The sequence below is a fragment of the Chelonoidis abingdonii genome, chromosome 6 (assembly GCF_003597395.2).
Source record: "Chelonoidis abingdonii isolate Lonesome George chromosome 6, CheloAbing_2.0, whole genome shotgun sequence".
NCBI classification, from domain to species: domain Eukaryota; kingdom Metazoa; phylum Chordata; order Testudines; family Testudinidae; genus Chelonoidis; species Chelonoidis abingdonii.
This window is the reverse complement of record NC_133774.1, coordinates 106,614,756-106,630,846: the sequence shown is the minus strand read 5'-3', so window position 1 is coordinate 106,630,846 and position 16,091 is coordinate 106,614,756. Positions and strand designations below refer to the sequence as shown.

At 42.0% G+C, this 16,091-nt stretch overlaps 1 protein-coding gene across 6 annotated transcripts in view; it reads left to right on the top strand.

Moving 5' to 3' along the window:
• Positions 1-9,308, top strand: part of ACER2 (alkaline ceramidase 2) — a 43,876-nt gene extending 34,568 nt beyond the window's left edge. For 4 of the 6 annotated variants that reach the window (XM_075067310.1, XM_032797529.2, XM_032797528.2 and 1 more), the window contains one exon: positions 595-9,308. In XM_075067310.1, the coding sequence (XP_074923411.1) occupies positions 595-781 (187 nt within the window). In that variant the 3' untranslated portion in view covers positions 782-9,308. The remainder of the gene's footprint in view (positions 1-594) is intronic. The other 2 variants (XR_012656158.1, XR_012656157.1) reach the window with 1 other exon arrangement.
• Positions 9,309-16,091: the final 6,783 nt, after the last annotated feature.

Below are 16,091 nucleotides of genomic sequence, written 5' to 3'. Positions count from 1 at the left end.
CCAACCAGTAGTGTTCACACATCCTACCCCCTTGATAGGTTTATGTGCCCCTCTGGTCTATTTAGTTTCTGCAGCCTCTAACTTCACTTTTAATGAAAACTAAGTTTCTAGCCCTTATGAATGCTGAAATAACTTCCAAGTGTAAACCAATGCAATGTTATCAGTCTGAAACAATGGGTCTGAGAGGTGAGAAATCTCTCCATCCTTAAAAAAGCCATGACAGCAGACAGGTAGACAAGGAAGGTCAGAGCTCAGTGCCACTCCTTCACACTTATCCACCTGTGAGCAAAAGTCCCTTTTATTCAAGACCATACTCTCAATGTTCTCCCCCAAACTCTGTGTGTCTTTTGCAGCATATTCAAAGGTCATCAAGTTTGAACCAAGAACACTACAATTCATTGCATATATGTAGTATAGTTATCTATGCGCTACATATTATTAGTCCTAAGAGGACGGATTGACACTAGCCAGGCTCATGAGGGACAGGAGAAAAGGGTAGGGGCTGATTAGTCTGAAAACTTGGTGATATAGTTGATGTCTTTACTGAATCCACATGACTTTTTTTTTTTTTCCTTTGTTTTTCATTCTCCTCAGGCACATCCTCATTTGCCTTGCTGCTTACCTAGGCTGTGTCTGTTTTGCCTACTTCGATGCTGCCTCCGAGATCCCTGAACAGGGCCCTGTTATAAAGTTCTGGCCCAGTGAGAAATGGGCTTTCATTGGTGTCCCCTATGTCACCCTCCTCTGTGCACATAAGAAATCACCTGTGAAGATTACATGAAATCAAGCACCTAGTGGAGGGAACAATCTATTTATTTTTTCATCACAGACTGTACTTAGGTAGAGGTAGTGGCTAGGGTTGTTTTTTCTGACTAATATGCGTATGGTGTTCACAAGTGTTTTGTTAACACATGGTAAAATATGACCTTTCCTCACTTTTCTGGAGAGGAAGCCAGAAGGTTGTTTGTGGTGCTCCTGAACATTTATATTAGAACTCTGTATTGACACTGGTTGCGTTTGTTTTGCACTCTGTTTTTGATGTAGCATCCATCATGATATACAGGTAATTCTTTCCAAATATCAAAGTTAAGGCTATTTTTCAAGGTCGGCCAAAACAGCTGACTGTAAGAGACTGATTCTCTTTTCATGTTGGTTCTGCCAGACCTCTATTTAGTGAAGAGAGGAGGACAAAGGTGCTTTTAAGCCATCTTTGTGCCTCCTCTATTCTGTGCCCAGCTCCGAGTATATGTTAGAGTAGTCCTGAGCATGCTTTAATTTGCACCTGGATGGATTTAACCATAAGTTGCCATGGTGGTATTCCAACAATGTTTTTTTTCCAGTCATGTCTCCACATGTGGACTGCAGAGGGCGGGTAGTGTAGAACCATTGTCGCAGCTCTGCACTGCATGGGAAATTCCCCAGTAGCTAAATACATTATCTGAGCTGCAGAAGAGGATGGCAACAAAAGAAAATTGGGCCCCAGAATTGTTACACTGGTGTAAAACAAGAGTAAGTGAGAAGAACAGGCCTTAAATCCAAATAAGAAATTCAGAAACCCTAAATTCCTAATGTTTTCCATAAACAGTTCAGAATGGAATGACGGTGTCTTTTGGCTAAATTATCTACAGAATGCTAATGAGTATCAGCTTGTGTGGGGTGTAGAGAAGCCTGGTAGCCATTACAAACATATTTAAAGTGACAAAGAGTCCTGCAGCACCTTATAGACTAACAGAAGTATTGGAACATAAGCTTTCGTGGGTGAATACCCACATCGTCAGATGCATGGGAGTCTAATGTAATATAATCGCTACTGTAATATACAAAGTTTCCCTCCATTTAAAGAGTATATATTCCCAATAAGCATATGATGATGGTTTTAAAAATCCCTTTCTATCTCTGGCCTTTAATCTTTTTTCTCCAGATATGGTAAAGTTTAAGGGTGAGACTTTCAAAAGCATTTGATATTGGCCTAAGTGCTCCCACAAAATTATATGGGAGTTGTACCAATAACTTCAGTGCGAGCAGCATTCAGCCAATACTGAGCAGTTTTGAAAATCTCACCCTAAACTATTAATACTAAAATTTGGATTAAACTATTAATAAATAAAACAAAACCCTAGACTCCAAGTCCAGTTGGTGAGAGTTAGTTTCTGACTAAAGCCTTTCAAGTAGTAGTTTTATTTAGAAAAGGTAAATGACCACTTAAAACCATATTTAGGGCCTGCATGTCCTTCCAATAAGCAGTGAAGTTTAAAACTTCAATGATTACATTCTTTGAAGGAATGTATGGTATAATTTTTGCCATTTGTATCAACCTGTCTTGTAAAACATTAGGGACAGTCCAAAGGGGTAGTATCTGAATCCAGTTTTGTTTTAAGGCTGCTGTTTGATTTTGGCTCCTAGTTAGGCCTATGGTTGAAAGTCACTTGCACTGAAATCTTGCAAGCTGTTTTCACAAGTTTTTAGGACAAAATGATGCAAGGATGAAGTCACTGATTTTCTGAGACTTCTACCATCTTTAACTATTGTGATCAGCTGTTCTTGAGAGAGAGGGTCCTTACTGCTTGTGATCCAAATCCATACCTTTATGGGGCTTTAAGGAATTGGATTTGAGGTTCTGATTATGGCCTGCCTCTCTAAAATATTTAACTTCTAAGCAATATCTTACTTTGTCACCAATACTAGGCGCCAATATGATATCTTTACTGTAATATAGAAAGTTTCCCTCCATTTAAAATGTGTTGCTACTTGCAGTGATAAAAGATGATCCTTAGTTTTACAATATATATATGTATTTTGAAAAATCAAACTGAAGTGCTCATACATTAGTTTATTCCAGTTTGTTAAATATGCAAATATAATAATTGTTATAGCTGTAATAATTATGCTTTTCCAGTTAGCTGAGGCCTTTATTGCTTTACTTGGGATGAATTTGGGAGTTGTGAATGTTACCCCGATTTGGTCCATATATAGCCAGCCTCAGGGATATTTCTGTTTTAACCTTATTCTAACACCTAACACTTAATTTGGATTAGATGGGAAGTGTGTTGTGTAGTTTTAGGAAGCAAGACACGGTAACTTACGACAAGTGTTCCAGAGCTGTTTGGTGGAACCAAGTCTTCAGTATCACATACTGAGGGCCTGATTCTTTGCTATCTTATCTCAGTGTTGGCTCCATTGGCTTCAGTGGAGTCACTTCTGACTTACACCGGTGTAAGCGAGAGGAGAACTGGGTCCTGGAACTTTAAGCATTCTCTTATACTTGGCTGCTGTGGTCACAGAAATGTACTTTATAACAGTTTTTACTTGAGAATATGCTACTGAGAGATGAAAACCCAGATCCTCTGCTATGGAATGGTGCAGCTCTTGTGGAGCAGGGGCAAGCGAGGATGTGCAAAGATCTGCTCCCCCAATGCTGATCTGGCTGTATGGTGGTCTGACCCCTTGGTGTAGCTTAAGTCAGCCTCGAAGGATCAGCTGGGTGTAGAGACGCCTCAGCCAAACCCTGTATCCCAACAGCAGGGAGGGGAAGGAGAGTGAAGGAGCCACTCCCTTGGCTCTATACCAGCAGAGAATTCCCATATACAAGGCTGTACTTCTCTTGGTCAGCTCTGCTAGACTTAGAGCCGAAATCTGCCTGTGGTGAAGTGAATATTGCACACTGAAGGATCTGATACAAATAATCCTGTAGAAAAACATAGACCATTTCAGCCCAAATGCTGCTGAGTTCTTTACTACAGAAATACAAAGGGAGGAAGTATCCCCAAAGTCTGAAGAAAGTGATATGTCACACTAGATTGATCAGCCCTTCCCATTTCAAGAGCCACTGTCTACGTGCCAGAATAAACATATTCCTCTATTAGAACATGGTTCTAGAGGAAAGACAAATGTAACACGGTATGAACCAAATCGTACTCTGCTCCAATGAACACGTTAGTTTAACTGGAAAAATCATTAGTGACTAAGGGGATGAGAAGACATGGCCTGATTCTCAATTGCCCTGCACCTTGTGTTGTTATGTCCACCAGTGCAAAGTGCTGCCAAAGCACTAGTGTCACTGCAAAGTGCTACCACAACACTACTATCAATGACCACATGAGATACAGGGCAGTTGAGAATCAGGCTCCCCCATCCCCACCCTAAAGCCATAAACTCTTTCCCAATCAATGACTCTCAATCTTCTTAAATTACAGTGGGTTTTTTTTCTCTCTCCTTGCAATATATATCATTTAGGCTGAGGGGGAAAAAAAACTCTTTTAAGCAGGCTCTGCAGCCAGCTTTTTTTTCACTTTAATGGTCCAATCCTGTTCCCATTAAAATCCAGGGCAGAACACTAATTGGTTTGCAGGAGCAGAGCGTTATTTCCCTATATTTCAGAAGTATAACAAAAGCTATACACAGAGGCCCATATTTTCAACAGAATCCTTTGATTTTTTTGGGAGGGAGTGCCCAATTTGAGGCACATAGGGCTTGATTTTCAGAGGTGTTGGGTGCCTAGAGCACTAAATGAAATCAGAGGGAGCTGCAGAACATCTGACAAATCACATGCTAGGGTGAGATTTTGTGTGGCCCCTCTAAGAAGTGTAGCAGATAACTCTGAATCTAAGGGGAGGGTGATTAAGGCGGCCTTAACCATCTTTGCACTGTCCTGATCCTTGGCTGCTCCAGGGACTGAAACGGCCCTCAGTCATGTTAGAGTCCCAGCACTGCCCTATGGGTATGGCCTTACCAAATTCACGGTCCATTTTGGTCAATTTCATGGTCATAGGATTTTAAAAATCATAAATTTCATTATTTTAGCTATTTAAATCTGAAATTTCATGGTGGTGTAATTGTAGGGATCCTGACCCAAAAAGGACCTGTGGGCAGGGTCACAGGGTTATTGTAGGGAGGATTGTGGTACTGCTACCCTTACTTCTGTGCTGCTGCAGGTGGCAATGCTGCCTTCAGAGCTGGGCAACTGGAGAGCAGTAGCTGCTGGCCCAGCTCTGAAGGCAGAGCTGCCACCAATAGGGATCGCATGGTATGATGTTGCCACCCTTACTTCTGCAAAGCTGGGCCCTCAGTCAGAAGCTGCCACTCTCCTGCCGCCCAGCTTTGAAGGCAGCAGTGCAGAAGTAAAGGTGGCATGGTATGGTATTGCCACCCTTCTGCTCTGCTGCAGGTGGGGTGCTGCCTCCAGAGCTGTGTACCCGGCCAACAGCCACCACTCTCCAGCCACCCAGCTCTGAAGGCAGCACAAAAGTAAGGGTGGCAATGCCATGACCCCCCCTAAAATAATCTTGTGACTGCCCTGCAACTCCCTTTTGGGTCAGGACCCCCAATTTGAGAAATGCTGGTCTCCTATGTGAAATCTGTATGGTATAGGGTAAAAGCACACAAAAGACCAGATTTCACAGTCCATGATGCATTTTTCACTGCCGTGAATTTGGTAGGTCCCTACCAATGGGTCACAGCACTACCTGGAATCTCGACAGTACTGCATGTCATGGCCCTGTCCTCCAATTCACCCCTCCCACTCCTGGACCCACCCTCAGTACACCCCCTATGTCAGGGTTTGTGAGAGGATCCTCACAGGCAGTCTTATGGCTGTCTTGTGCAGAGCCTGCACCGGAGGAAACCTTGCTTAGCTGGAACTGGGGCTTTCAAGCTTCTTTATGCCTGTCCAGTCCATTTTACTCAGCGTAAAGGGGCCAGTGTGGAGGTGAGGATTTCACCTGTAGGTGTGTCAATATGGGCACCCCAGAACTAGGGTTCACATTTTGCCAGTAATGTGTAATAAAAACAAATATAAATCTGCTGTGGAACAAGAAGTAGTAAAATTAATGGTTTAGCAATATAAAGCGAAGGTGCTGTCTCATACCAGCAGGCTTCATGCTAGCCTTTAGTTGATAACATAAACCACATTAACATTGATTGGCGTTAAGATACAGAGTATTTGTTAGTACTCAAAATAACCATGAAAATGCAAATAATTGTGAACACATCAGAATTATATGTAAAATGTATAGTACATTCCCATAAACTTAAAAATAGATGTTAAGCATTTAGCTTTTCTGAAACGTATTAAAGCCTGAATAGATAGAAGTGAGCATAGAGACCACCCTCAATCCTTAAATTAAATTCTGAATTCAGTGATTAGTGTTTTCTACCAATATGATTTTTTTCCCCTCAACATTCTAGGCCAGATCCTCAGTACTTCTTTGAGCAGCTTCAGCAAGTAAAAAAGGACCGTGAAGCCAACTTAACTAGTTACTCAGGGAATGCCTGGGTGATATAGAGCCAGTGACAGCTGCATGCTTCTTTGCACCCTATCCCTAGGGAAAAGAGCATGGGGCCAGTCACTGCACTCTGACTCTACCCAGCTGCTGGAATGGCCCCATAAGGCTCTGAACAGCTGGGTACAATTTAGAGCAGCACTGAACATCTGGGCTGTTCTAAGTTGTGCTGTGGATGGGTGTCTGAATAGCACCAGGGAGGCACTAGGATCAGGAAGACTCAAGACTTGTGAATTCTTGAAGACTTGTGCCCCTCTCACATCCCACCAGTCCTACACTAAGGCCAGCTCTGCCAGACAGGAGGATCAGGCCCTCTGTGTTAAGGTAGCCAGCAGCACATTTCTGCAACTGTGACCAAAGAATGGCACTGGACTTCAGTTTGTAAGCAGAATAGTTTAGAGGCTTGACTCTCCTGTTAACTAGGGACTCGTTCATCTTCAGTTTATGTGGAATAACCCCTTTTATTTGTAAAGACAAGTTATATTTCCTATCTGTGTACTAGCATAAGCGCTCCCCCCCCCCCCCTCACTTTGCAAATAAGTCTTACTGCTGGACAGAATTTGCCCAGAGACAAAAACAGGTGCACCAGCAGGTACTGGCTTTAGGAAACAACCTTTTCAATCTTACAGCTATTTGGTGGATTAATAGATTTTAAAGTATTTTGACTTCATCTTCTTTGTATAACATTTCTATCTGAATTCATTCTCAGAGATAACAAGGGGCCAAATTCTGCAGCCCTTAATTGAGTCAGACTCCCACTGAAATTACTTGGGAGTTCTGTACCCACGCTTAAAGGAAACCTACAGATTACAGGCATAGACTGTCTTTCTCAGGAGTTTAAAGCAGGTAAGCAGCTTGCTACCTTTCTGAAAATTTTGGATCTTCTAGAATCTAAGAATCAGATCCTACCGGTGATCACCCCCATTTTCTTCAGTGGAGCTATGTTTGTTTATACCAGCTGAGGATCTGGCCCTTCTATCTTTTGGTGTCTGTGAGCAACAAACAATTTTTAAATTAAATCTTTTGTATACAACCTGTTTGTTAGAGTTTATATAATAATGTTTGTTATTCTCTATTATACAATTGCTGTATCCTTTCTCTCCCTCGATACAGTTAGTGAACACTCAGTTTGTGATATTTCTCAGGTATTAAAATAGTTTTACTAGCAGCTCTTCATCAGAATGGTGTTTACTTGCTGGAACCTATCATTTTTATATTGCCTGATAAATCCCCAGTTCAGACAGGGTCTTTTTAATACTGTGTACTAAACTGTTGTGTGTATTGTAAGTCATTTTCAGCATTGTTTGTGAGACTTGTGATTGCTGAGGTTCTCTCTGCTAGAAACGTTGAGAATAAATTCTATTTATGCTTTTTATTAAATAAAATAACAACTTTCAACATTTTAAGTGTAGGCTGTGAAATCCTGATCACTAATCTGACTGTTCACTGGGAAGTAGTTTATGTAAATGAGTGGTAACTGAGCATCTAGTTATCTCAGAAATGAATGAATGCACGTACATGTACTCTGTATGTTTTGTTAAACTAACCTCTGGCTTCTGTACTTGTAATATATGTTTATGCAAACAAAAAACATTCCATTGATGTACAGAAGTCTATTGCAAAACTTAGTGTGTAAGGATGTATTTCATTCTAAATAAGTGCTCTGTCAGCCTTGTTTGATTACTGACTTTTCAAAATGTAACTGTTGCACTTTAAACTTCTTATAAAATATTAAAATAATTTAATCTCTTCTATCAAGGCCACATGGTTCTTTGCTTTGTTTTAATTGTGAATTGTGGCCTTATGAGCCATAATGAAAACAGAGCTCTCTGAACTTCAAATTAAAACTTTTACCTTTTTTCTGGATTAAGGCCCTGATTCAGGAAAGCACTCCTATCCAGGAAAGGACTAAAGCTTTAAACATGCGCTTAGGTGCTTTCTTGAGCTGAGGCCTAAGGTCCTGATCCTGCAGACACTTAAGCACATGCGTGAATAATCTCTGGTGTGTAAAGTGACTTGAATGCATGGGATTGGGGCCAAAGAGCCCAATCTAATTCCCGTGGGAGGTGAACTGGGCCTTGTGTTTTTTAGATTCAGCTAGTGTATTGTAAGTCTATTATAGTTGACTATTGTTTTTAAGATTGTTGTTCAGAACCTTGATCACTTTTGTAGGGGTGTGTTCTTTATAAACAAAAATATTATTTTAGGGTATAACTATTTTAATATAAAGACTTTGTGTGTATGTATATAAATAAATACAACTTCCTTTATATAAAATTGTTAAGCCTTATGGACTTCAAAGGGTCTGATTTTCAACCCCATGCTAGAGTAATTAACCACTGGAATAATTTACCAAGTATTGTGGTTGATTCTCCATCACTGACAGTTTTTAAATTAAGATTGGATATTTGCTAAAAGTTCTGCTTTAGGAATTATTTTGGGGAAGTTCTATGGCCTGTGTTATACAGGAAGTCAGAGTAGATTATCATCTTGGTCCCTTGTGGCCTGGGAATCTATGTGCATTTACACAGAGGCAAATGTGCGTCTACTTTTCACAGGCATATCCTGGAGGTACACAGGCTTGTCCTAGAGGTAAACAGCCTTTATGCATACATGTTCTTTTAAATGCATATTTAACTTATGCACATATCTGAATCTGTGTAGAAATGTACACCTACTGGGGACTGAAAATCAGACCTAGTGTCTCTAAAAGGGGCAATACACAGAATACCTGTGTTTTCTGTTTACTATGTATTGAAAGTTTACAGAAAGTGTGTCATTATTTTGCAATATTAAATTACCTTTAGAACAAATACTGTTTGCATCTTTAAATTTCAAATACTTATAATAATATAAAGGATCGCATATTATAGTCAGTATAGCTTGTACAATCCTGTATTAATATAGCTATAGGGATAAGTTAATGCTGGGTAAAGGCCAATGAAGAAGACTTTTACAGGTGTTTCAAGGGAGAGAGAAGCACTAGATTGGTGGTAAGACTGTTAATAAATGAGGCTGGAGATTCCATTACTGACTGATTAGCCTATTGGACTGATTTTGTTTTTTATTCTTCTTTAAGAAATTAAAGAAACATTATGGATAATTAGTGCTTTTGAGTTATAATAATAATAATAAAAATAAGTAGGCAAACAAATACTCAGAAAAATGAGTAGTGCACAAATCAGCAAGTCCAGCTGACTTGAACTGTTTGAGGCCAAAGAGAACTGGGGAAGTAGAATTTGGGGATTGAGCGGGGAAGATTGTGGTACTGATCTTCAAAATAGAAAACAAGCAATTGTCAGACAGTGTTTCCTTACATAATGAAATAATGGACATTCATTGGCTTTCTATATCAACCTCCTCTCTGACCTTTGTCTTACAGACAGACTCTCCTGTGGCTGCTCACAGAGTGACTGGACTGGGATGTTGGGACAGGGAGAGTCCCTGGTTGTTAGCACAAAGATGATCTTTCAGAGAGAGAGAGAGAGAGAGAGAGAGAGTGTGTCACAGGAGCTCCATGAAAGCAGCAGAGAATCCTGTGGCACCTTATAGACTAACAGAGGTTTTGGAGCGTGAGCTTTCGTGGGTGAATACCCACTTATATGGTTATTTGTTCAGGTCCAACCTGTGTGAGGAAGGGCTTAAAAAGATCCTACAAGAACATTTTGTCATAAGTGTTGGCGAGGCATCAAAAATCTCAAGAGTTTCTTAAATAGATCTGACCACTTCCTCTTCACTGTTCTATTTTTTTTTAAACACGTGCTGATGCTATATGCAAAGAACATGAGTAAGTCCCTCTTCCCTTGCATATGGCCTGTAGCATTCCATCCCAACTGGGTCCACCCACCTTACAGATGTCTTGCTGCCTATGGAGCCTAGATTCCACACCCCACCCCACAAGACGTGACTTTTAGATACAAGCAGGGGATCCCTTACAATTCACTCTTGTTTATTGTGTTTGCACTCACTTGCTGACTATTTGCAAAAATGTGAGTAATTCAAAGAACGTTATGAATTTTTGCATGAAAGGTTATTCATCCAAGAATTTGTAAGATTTACATTATTATTTTAAAAGTTTCAAACATCCAATCAGGATGCAAAAACATCTGATTTTAGGTGAACAATTCCATACTATGGACAAGAAACAGTCAATATTGTTCTGTGAATAGGTAGGAATAAATTTGTTTGTCAGAAATGGAATCTGTTCACAAACAGGAAAAAAGGGTTCTTTGCTGGATAGCTTATTCACATTGTATAATTTCTACACTTCTGTGTAGATCTATGTATTGCCATCTGTCTTGAAAAATACACAGAAACCTCTAGTGCCATGAGAGTTCACAGAGCATCCTCTTCATAACAACTGTGTCTCTGCAAGCAAACGTATGGTAAAACCCATGTGAAAACCACAAGCCTAGATGTTTCTACGTATGTAGCTCACCCAGAGAGGCAATTGCTGCAGTTGTGGTTACCCAGGTGTCACAGACCGAGTTGCTGGGTTGATTATAAACTACTCTGTCATACAGGGTTGCAGTCATATCTACAGATGTTTTTTCCACATCCCTTTGGCCAGGCAGCAGAATCTTCATCCAACATTAATGGAGCACCTCAGAAGTGGACAATGGGAGAACGTGAGCATCAAGTTATAAAACATGTTACCTCTAACAAGAGAAAAATAATAACACTTTATCCCCCAGATTATAAACACATTACCTTTGGTTTTATGAACAACTAACTACTCTGAGGGAAATGGTGTTAAATTATTTCCCTCCCATTTTGAGGCTCAGACACACAGTACAAGTATGTATAGTGTGCCACATTGTACAGGTGTATACAACGGTGCACCTCTGACTCATGTTTATATTTCCCTGCTTGGCCAAACAGCATCCACAGGGACGAGATCTCTGAACTTGAGAAATTATTTAAATAATCAAAGCTGGTGTTGATAACTTATTTACTATTTATCTTACTTACAGTAGCAGCTAGAATCCCAGTCATGGACCAGCTCCCCAGTGTGCTAGGTGCCGCACAGAGAACAAAAAGCCCATCCCCGGGCTTACAACCTGAGTAAATCTAGGTAAGGGAATTTGTTTAAAATGTGATTTTAAATTTGATAGTTTGTCTCTCTCAAAAAAACCTAATCAGATATTTGCACCACAAGATGGCAATGTTGCACTAAACGCAAGCTGTGCCTGAATACAGTTATTCACAACCCATAAGAGTTTTCAAACTGAGGTTAAAACATGAAGGGGAGAGCTGAGAAACCTAACATCTTTAATGAAATTAGCTAAGGAGCCTCTTTACCTTAAAAAAAAAAAAAAAACACCCCAAAACCAAAACAGATTATGCAGGGTCATTTTCTACTTCAGTAATGACTATAAATGTACCGTATGTATAGAAGGATTCCCAGTAGGGGATGACATGGTTTACAGAAGCTATCCAGCATTGGAACATAGTGCTAAATGAGAAAACGCTGCATTGATGTATTTGTTCTTTCTCCCTACGCGTGACGTTGGGAATGTTACCTGCTTTTTAACTACTGTAGAGCCAGCAGATGGCGCTCAAGAGTAACAAGGCATCATTCCTGCATACATCTATATAGGACGGACTTAAAAAGCAAACAGATACCCCCACTTTCCACAACCCTCCCCTGCTGCGTCATCTTGACTTCCTTCTACCAGCACCTATAATTCACTGAAGCACATAAAATCTCTTCCTAGGATGTTGTATTTTGCTCTGTAGAATCAGTTCTTGTGCTGTACTTGCTGTCATGGTCTTTACTAATCTGTCTCCTCTAATCCTGTGGGTCTCCAGCTGTGTACCTTGACTCTGGTTTAACAAAAGATATCTATTTTTACATCTGTCTTAACAGCCCCTCTGCCCATTTCCTGTTTTCTCTCCTCTTTTTACTGGTAGGGAATGGCTTACTCTAAATATCAGGTTTAGAACATCTAGACTTTCAAAACTACAGGCAGATATCCTGCCAAGGTCAAGTCAGACTCTGCCAGACAGATTATCTGCTGGCAGACATCTGCAAAGCTCCACTGACTCCACAATAGAACGATGGCATTTTATATCAGCTGAGGATTTGGCCTTTAGTATTTATCATTAGGAAGCAGATACATTCAATCCCATGCATTTTCAGAGGTGACCTTAAAGCAGTCCTGTGATTTATTGTGATCTTTGTTCTGTTGTTAAATAATTTTCCTACTGCAACTGATATCAGGCAGGGAAAGAGGACTCAGGAGGAAGTGGCTGGATCTGTCAACATCAATGCATTCATAATACTTTGGCAGCATGGCGATGCTTGTGCGAACCTGTGCACTTTCATTTATTTACTGCCCCAAAGCTTTAACAACACAAGAGCACCAGGATTAATATACCAGCTAATTTGCTGGCTCAGCAAGTTGAAATAAAAGTGTGACTCACAGGATCCAGGTGGGGGCTGTTTTTCAGCAGCTTAGGAGTGGATCTGTTCCATGGTGCTAAGGAGGCTGAGACGAAAAGATATAATGCATTTCACTCCAGAGCCAGCAAATTAGCTGAAATGTTAATGAAACCACTGATGCAGTAACACATGACTTAACTTGACCAGGTGTCCTTGTTACCAGGTCAGTTTTACAAAATATGGTGCCTATGCACAGCCCTGACCCTTCCTTTGCACCACAACATGCATTCTATTTTTTTCTACTTTTGACACTCTTATCTCCTTTAACGCAACAGAGCTCAGTCATATCTCTGACTCCACTGTCTCATTTCAAGTGCTGTCTGTAACAGGATGGCCTGCCTTTTTAAGGGTCAGTCAGCCCTCTTTAATTAGCCCTGCCACACCTGTGCTGTGTGCTGGATTTAGGAAGAGTAAAACCCATCTGTTGAGGGCTGACTGAGGAGAAAAACTGCTACTGGTGGCCAGAAGCCTTACTGAGGTCCAGGAGCTGACTGTGACCAGCTAGAGCCCTTTGTAAGAGTGTAGGCCTGGGCTGGATGGTTTGCTGAGTGCATTAGAGCTCAGGTAGAGTCAGACAGGCTGTTGCAGCTGGGAGCTGTATGCTGAGCCTAGCTGGGCTGAAGATTCCTCTGTGCCTTGCTTTTGTTGGGGTTTATTGAGAGGATTCCATTGCTCTGGAAGTGGTGTGGCTGGAGGGCCAAGCCACTCCTATGGTTGGAGTAGGGCAAAGACTGCTGGGGGCAAACTAAGGCAGAGCCCAGCAGTGCTAGGCCTTGCTGTAAGGGGGTATTATAAGGCTATGGTTCTTGTAACACTGCCAAAACTCATGGGTTTGTTGAAATGGTTTCAGTCTCCATTTTGAAATAAATTCTGCCCCAACTGTGCAGGCCAGCCTGGGTTGGCAAAGTGTCGCTGGAAGTGGTTTTTAAGGTTGGTTCTAGAGGAGCATTTCACTACACTGCCGATTCAATAGCGGAGGCAGGGCATTAGATGGGTGCTGTCATGGAGTTTAGTTCCCAGATTTAGGACTTCATTAACAAAGGTTTACAAAACCTTAGAAAAAATGGTGTTTTTTTTTTTTAGAAGCAGCCTGTTTTCATGTAACGAGTCCCCTGCTGTCTTCACAGCCCAAGCACAGCAGCAGTGTGCTGCTGCATGAACGCTCCAGATGGTGAAAGTGACTCATCAGCTTTCAAGTCTGAGTCTGTGAAAAACAGAGCGGGGACAAAAATACCCGAGGCCCAATCCTGAAGACACTTCTAGTCATGCATGACTTTACTTACCTGACTAAGCCCATTGACTTCCTTGGGAATTATTCACATGAGTAATGTTACTCTAACGCTTGTTTGCAGGATTGGGATCCTTAGTGGTTATTAGTAAGTAAGGCCCCTGTTCCACCAAGGCTTATGAATATTTTTAACTTTACACACTGTGTCAATGGGATCACTTGCAGTGAGCACCCCCTGCATGGGTGAAAGTCCTTGCAGGATTGGGGCCTTAAGTAAAAAATAGACCTATATTTCAATCATGGCAACATAAAACCATATTTAAGCAGTTGAAGTGGCCTGAGGCCAGGTCTACACTGCGACTTTAAATCGGTTTAATGGCCGATATACCGATTTAACGCTGTATCCGTTCACATGACGTCATTAATATCGATTTTACCGCCTCCTTAAATCGATTTCGGAACTCCTCCCAAACGAGAGGAGTAGCGCTAAATTCGATAGTGATAACTCGGATTAGGGTTCGTGTGGACGGAAATCGACGTTATTGGCCTCCGGGCGGCATCCCAGAGTGCTGCAGTGACCGCTCTGGACAGCAATCTGAACTCGGATGCAGCGGGCAGGTAAACAGGAAAAGCCCGCGCAACTTTTGAATTACATTTCCTGCTTGTCCAGCGGGAGCTCTGATCGAGCACGGCTGGCGATGCAGTCTCAAATCCAAAAGAGCTCCAGGCATGGACCGTACGGGAGTTACTAGGTCTGATCGCTGTATGGGGAGACAAATCGTTGTATCCTGCTCGTTACAGAACACGAAATGCCAAGCGTTTGAATAAAAAACTGCAGGATACACAGCTGCGTTACAAGCGTAACGGAACCAGAGACTCAATGGAACGCTCATGAAGGAGGGAGGGGTACTGAGTGACTCCCCTATCCACAGTCCACAGCAGTCTCTGAAAATATTTCCATCTTGGCTGAGCTCCAAATGTCTGTAGGTTCAAACACAGTGTCTGCGTTGTTCAGGGAACAGTTCCTCAGTTTATTCCCCCACCACCCACCAGTTGAAAAAAAAGGGAAAGATTGCTGTGCTATGGGCGTTTGCTCAATGCACTCTACGAAAGGCCGCCAAAGGGTTGTCTGCTGCCTTCACAAAGGGAGGGGTGAGGCTGTACCCAGCACCACTCGGGGCAATGTTTTTGCCCATCAGGAACTGTGCTCTCAACACGGAATGGGAAACTAGGGATAACGCGGAATAACAGCTACCCACAGTGCACCGCTCCTTAAAATTGATGGTAGCTTGGAACCAGGGAACGCAAGCAATCGATTTTGTGATTGCACTGTGGATGCGCAAACCCGATTTTATAACATCGGTTTTGTAATATCGGTTTAAACTACTTCGAATTAATCGTGCAGTGTAGACGTAGCCTGATTTTCAGAAGTACAATGTATCTGCCAGCCCCATTGAAGTCTAAGAGAGCTGAGAGTACGCGGTAGCTACCCCTGCTCTATCTTGTGAAATATTTAGAATCCACAATATCCCTTTTTCTTCTCTCTTTACTAAGAAAAATGTCTAATTACCTGGGGCTGGGTTATGACTAGCACTAATGCAGCTGTGCAGGGGAGTCAGATGGGGCAAGGATCCCTCCTTTACTTACAGGGACACATTATAGCTACAGGTATGGGAGTGAAGGGGCTGCACAGCAGATATAATTCCCACCCGCAACAGCAAGTGGTCAGGAAGGGGTTCTGTTCTCCTGACATGCCAGCCAAAAGAACTGTGGGGAAACTCTGTAAACCCACCGATGTGGAGCACCTCCTCATGATGTGACCCACCATTTCAGCAATTCTGCCTACCTCCCTTCTTCAGAGTTCAGTGGTCTAGTGTGGTGAGGACTTGACCCTCCAGTCAGACCAGGCTGTATTTCTACCCCTTCTGGGGTAGAGACATTCGAACCAAGTGATGTCCAATGGAATAATGGTGACTAACATCTTTCACCCCACCTGGGCTCCTCTTCACTCTCACTCCTTTTCCAGAAAAGCTACTCCTGCCAAGGCTGCTTCCCTGAAGTCCTTGCTCTTTTTTCAACACCCACAGCTGCAGCTCCAGGCACCAGCGCTCCAAGCACCGGCCTGGGGCGGCAAGCTGCG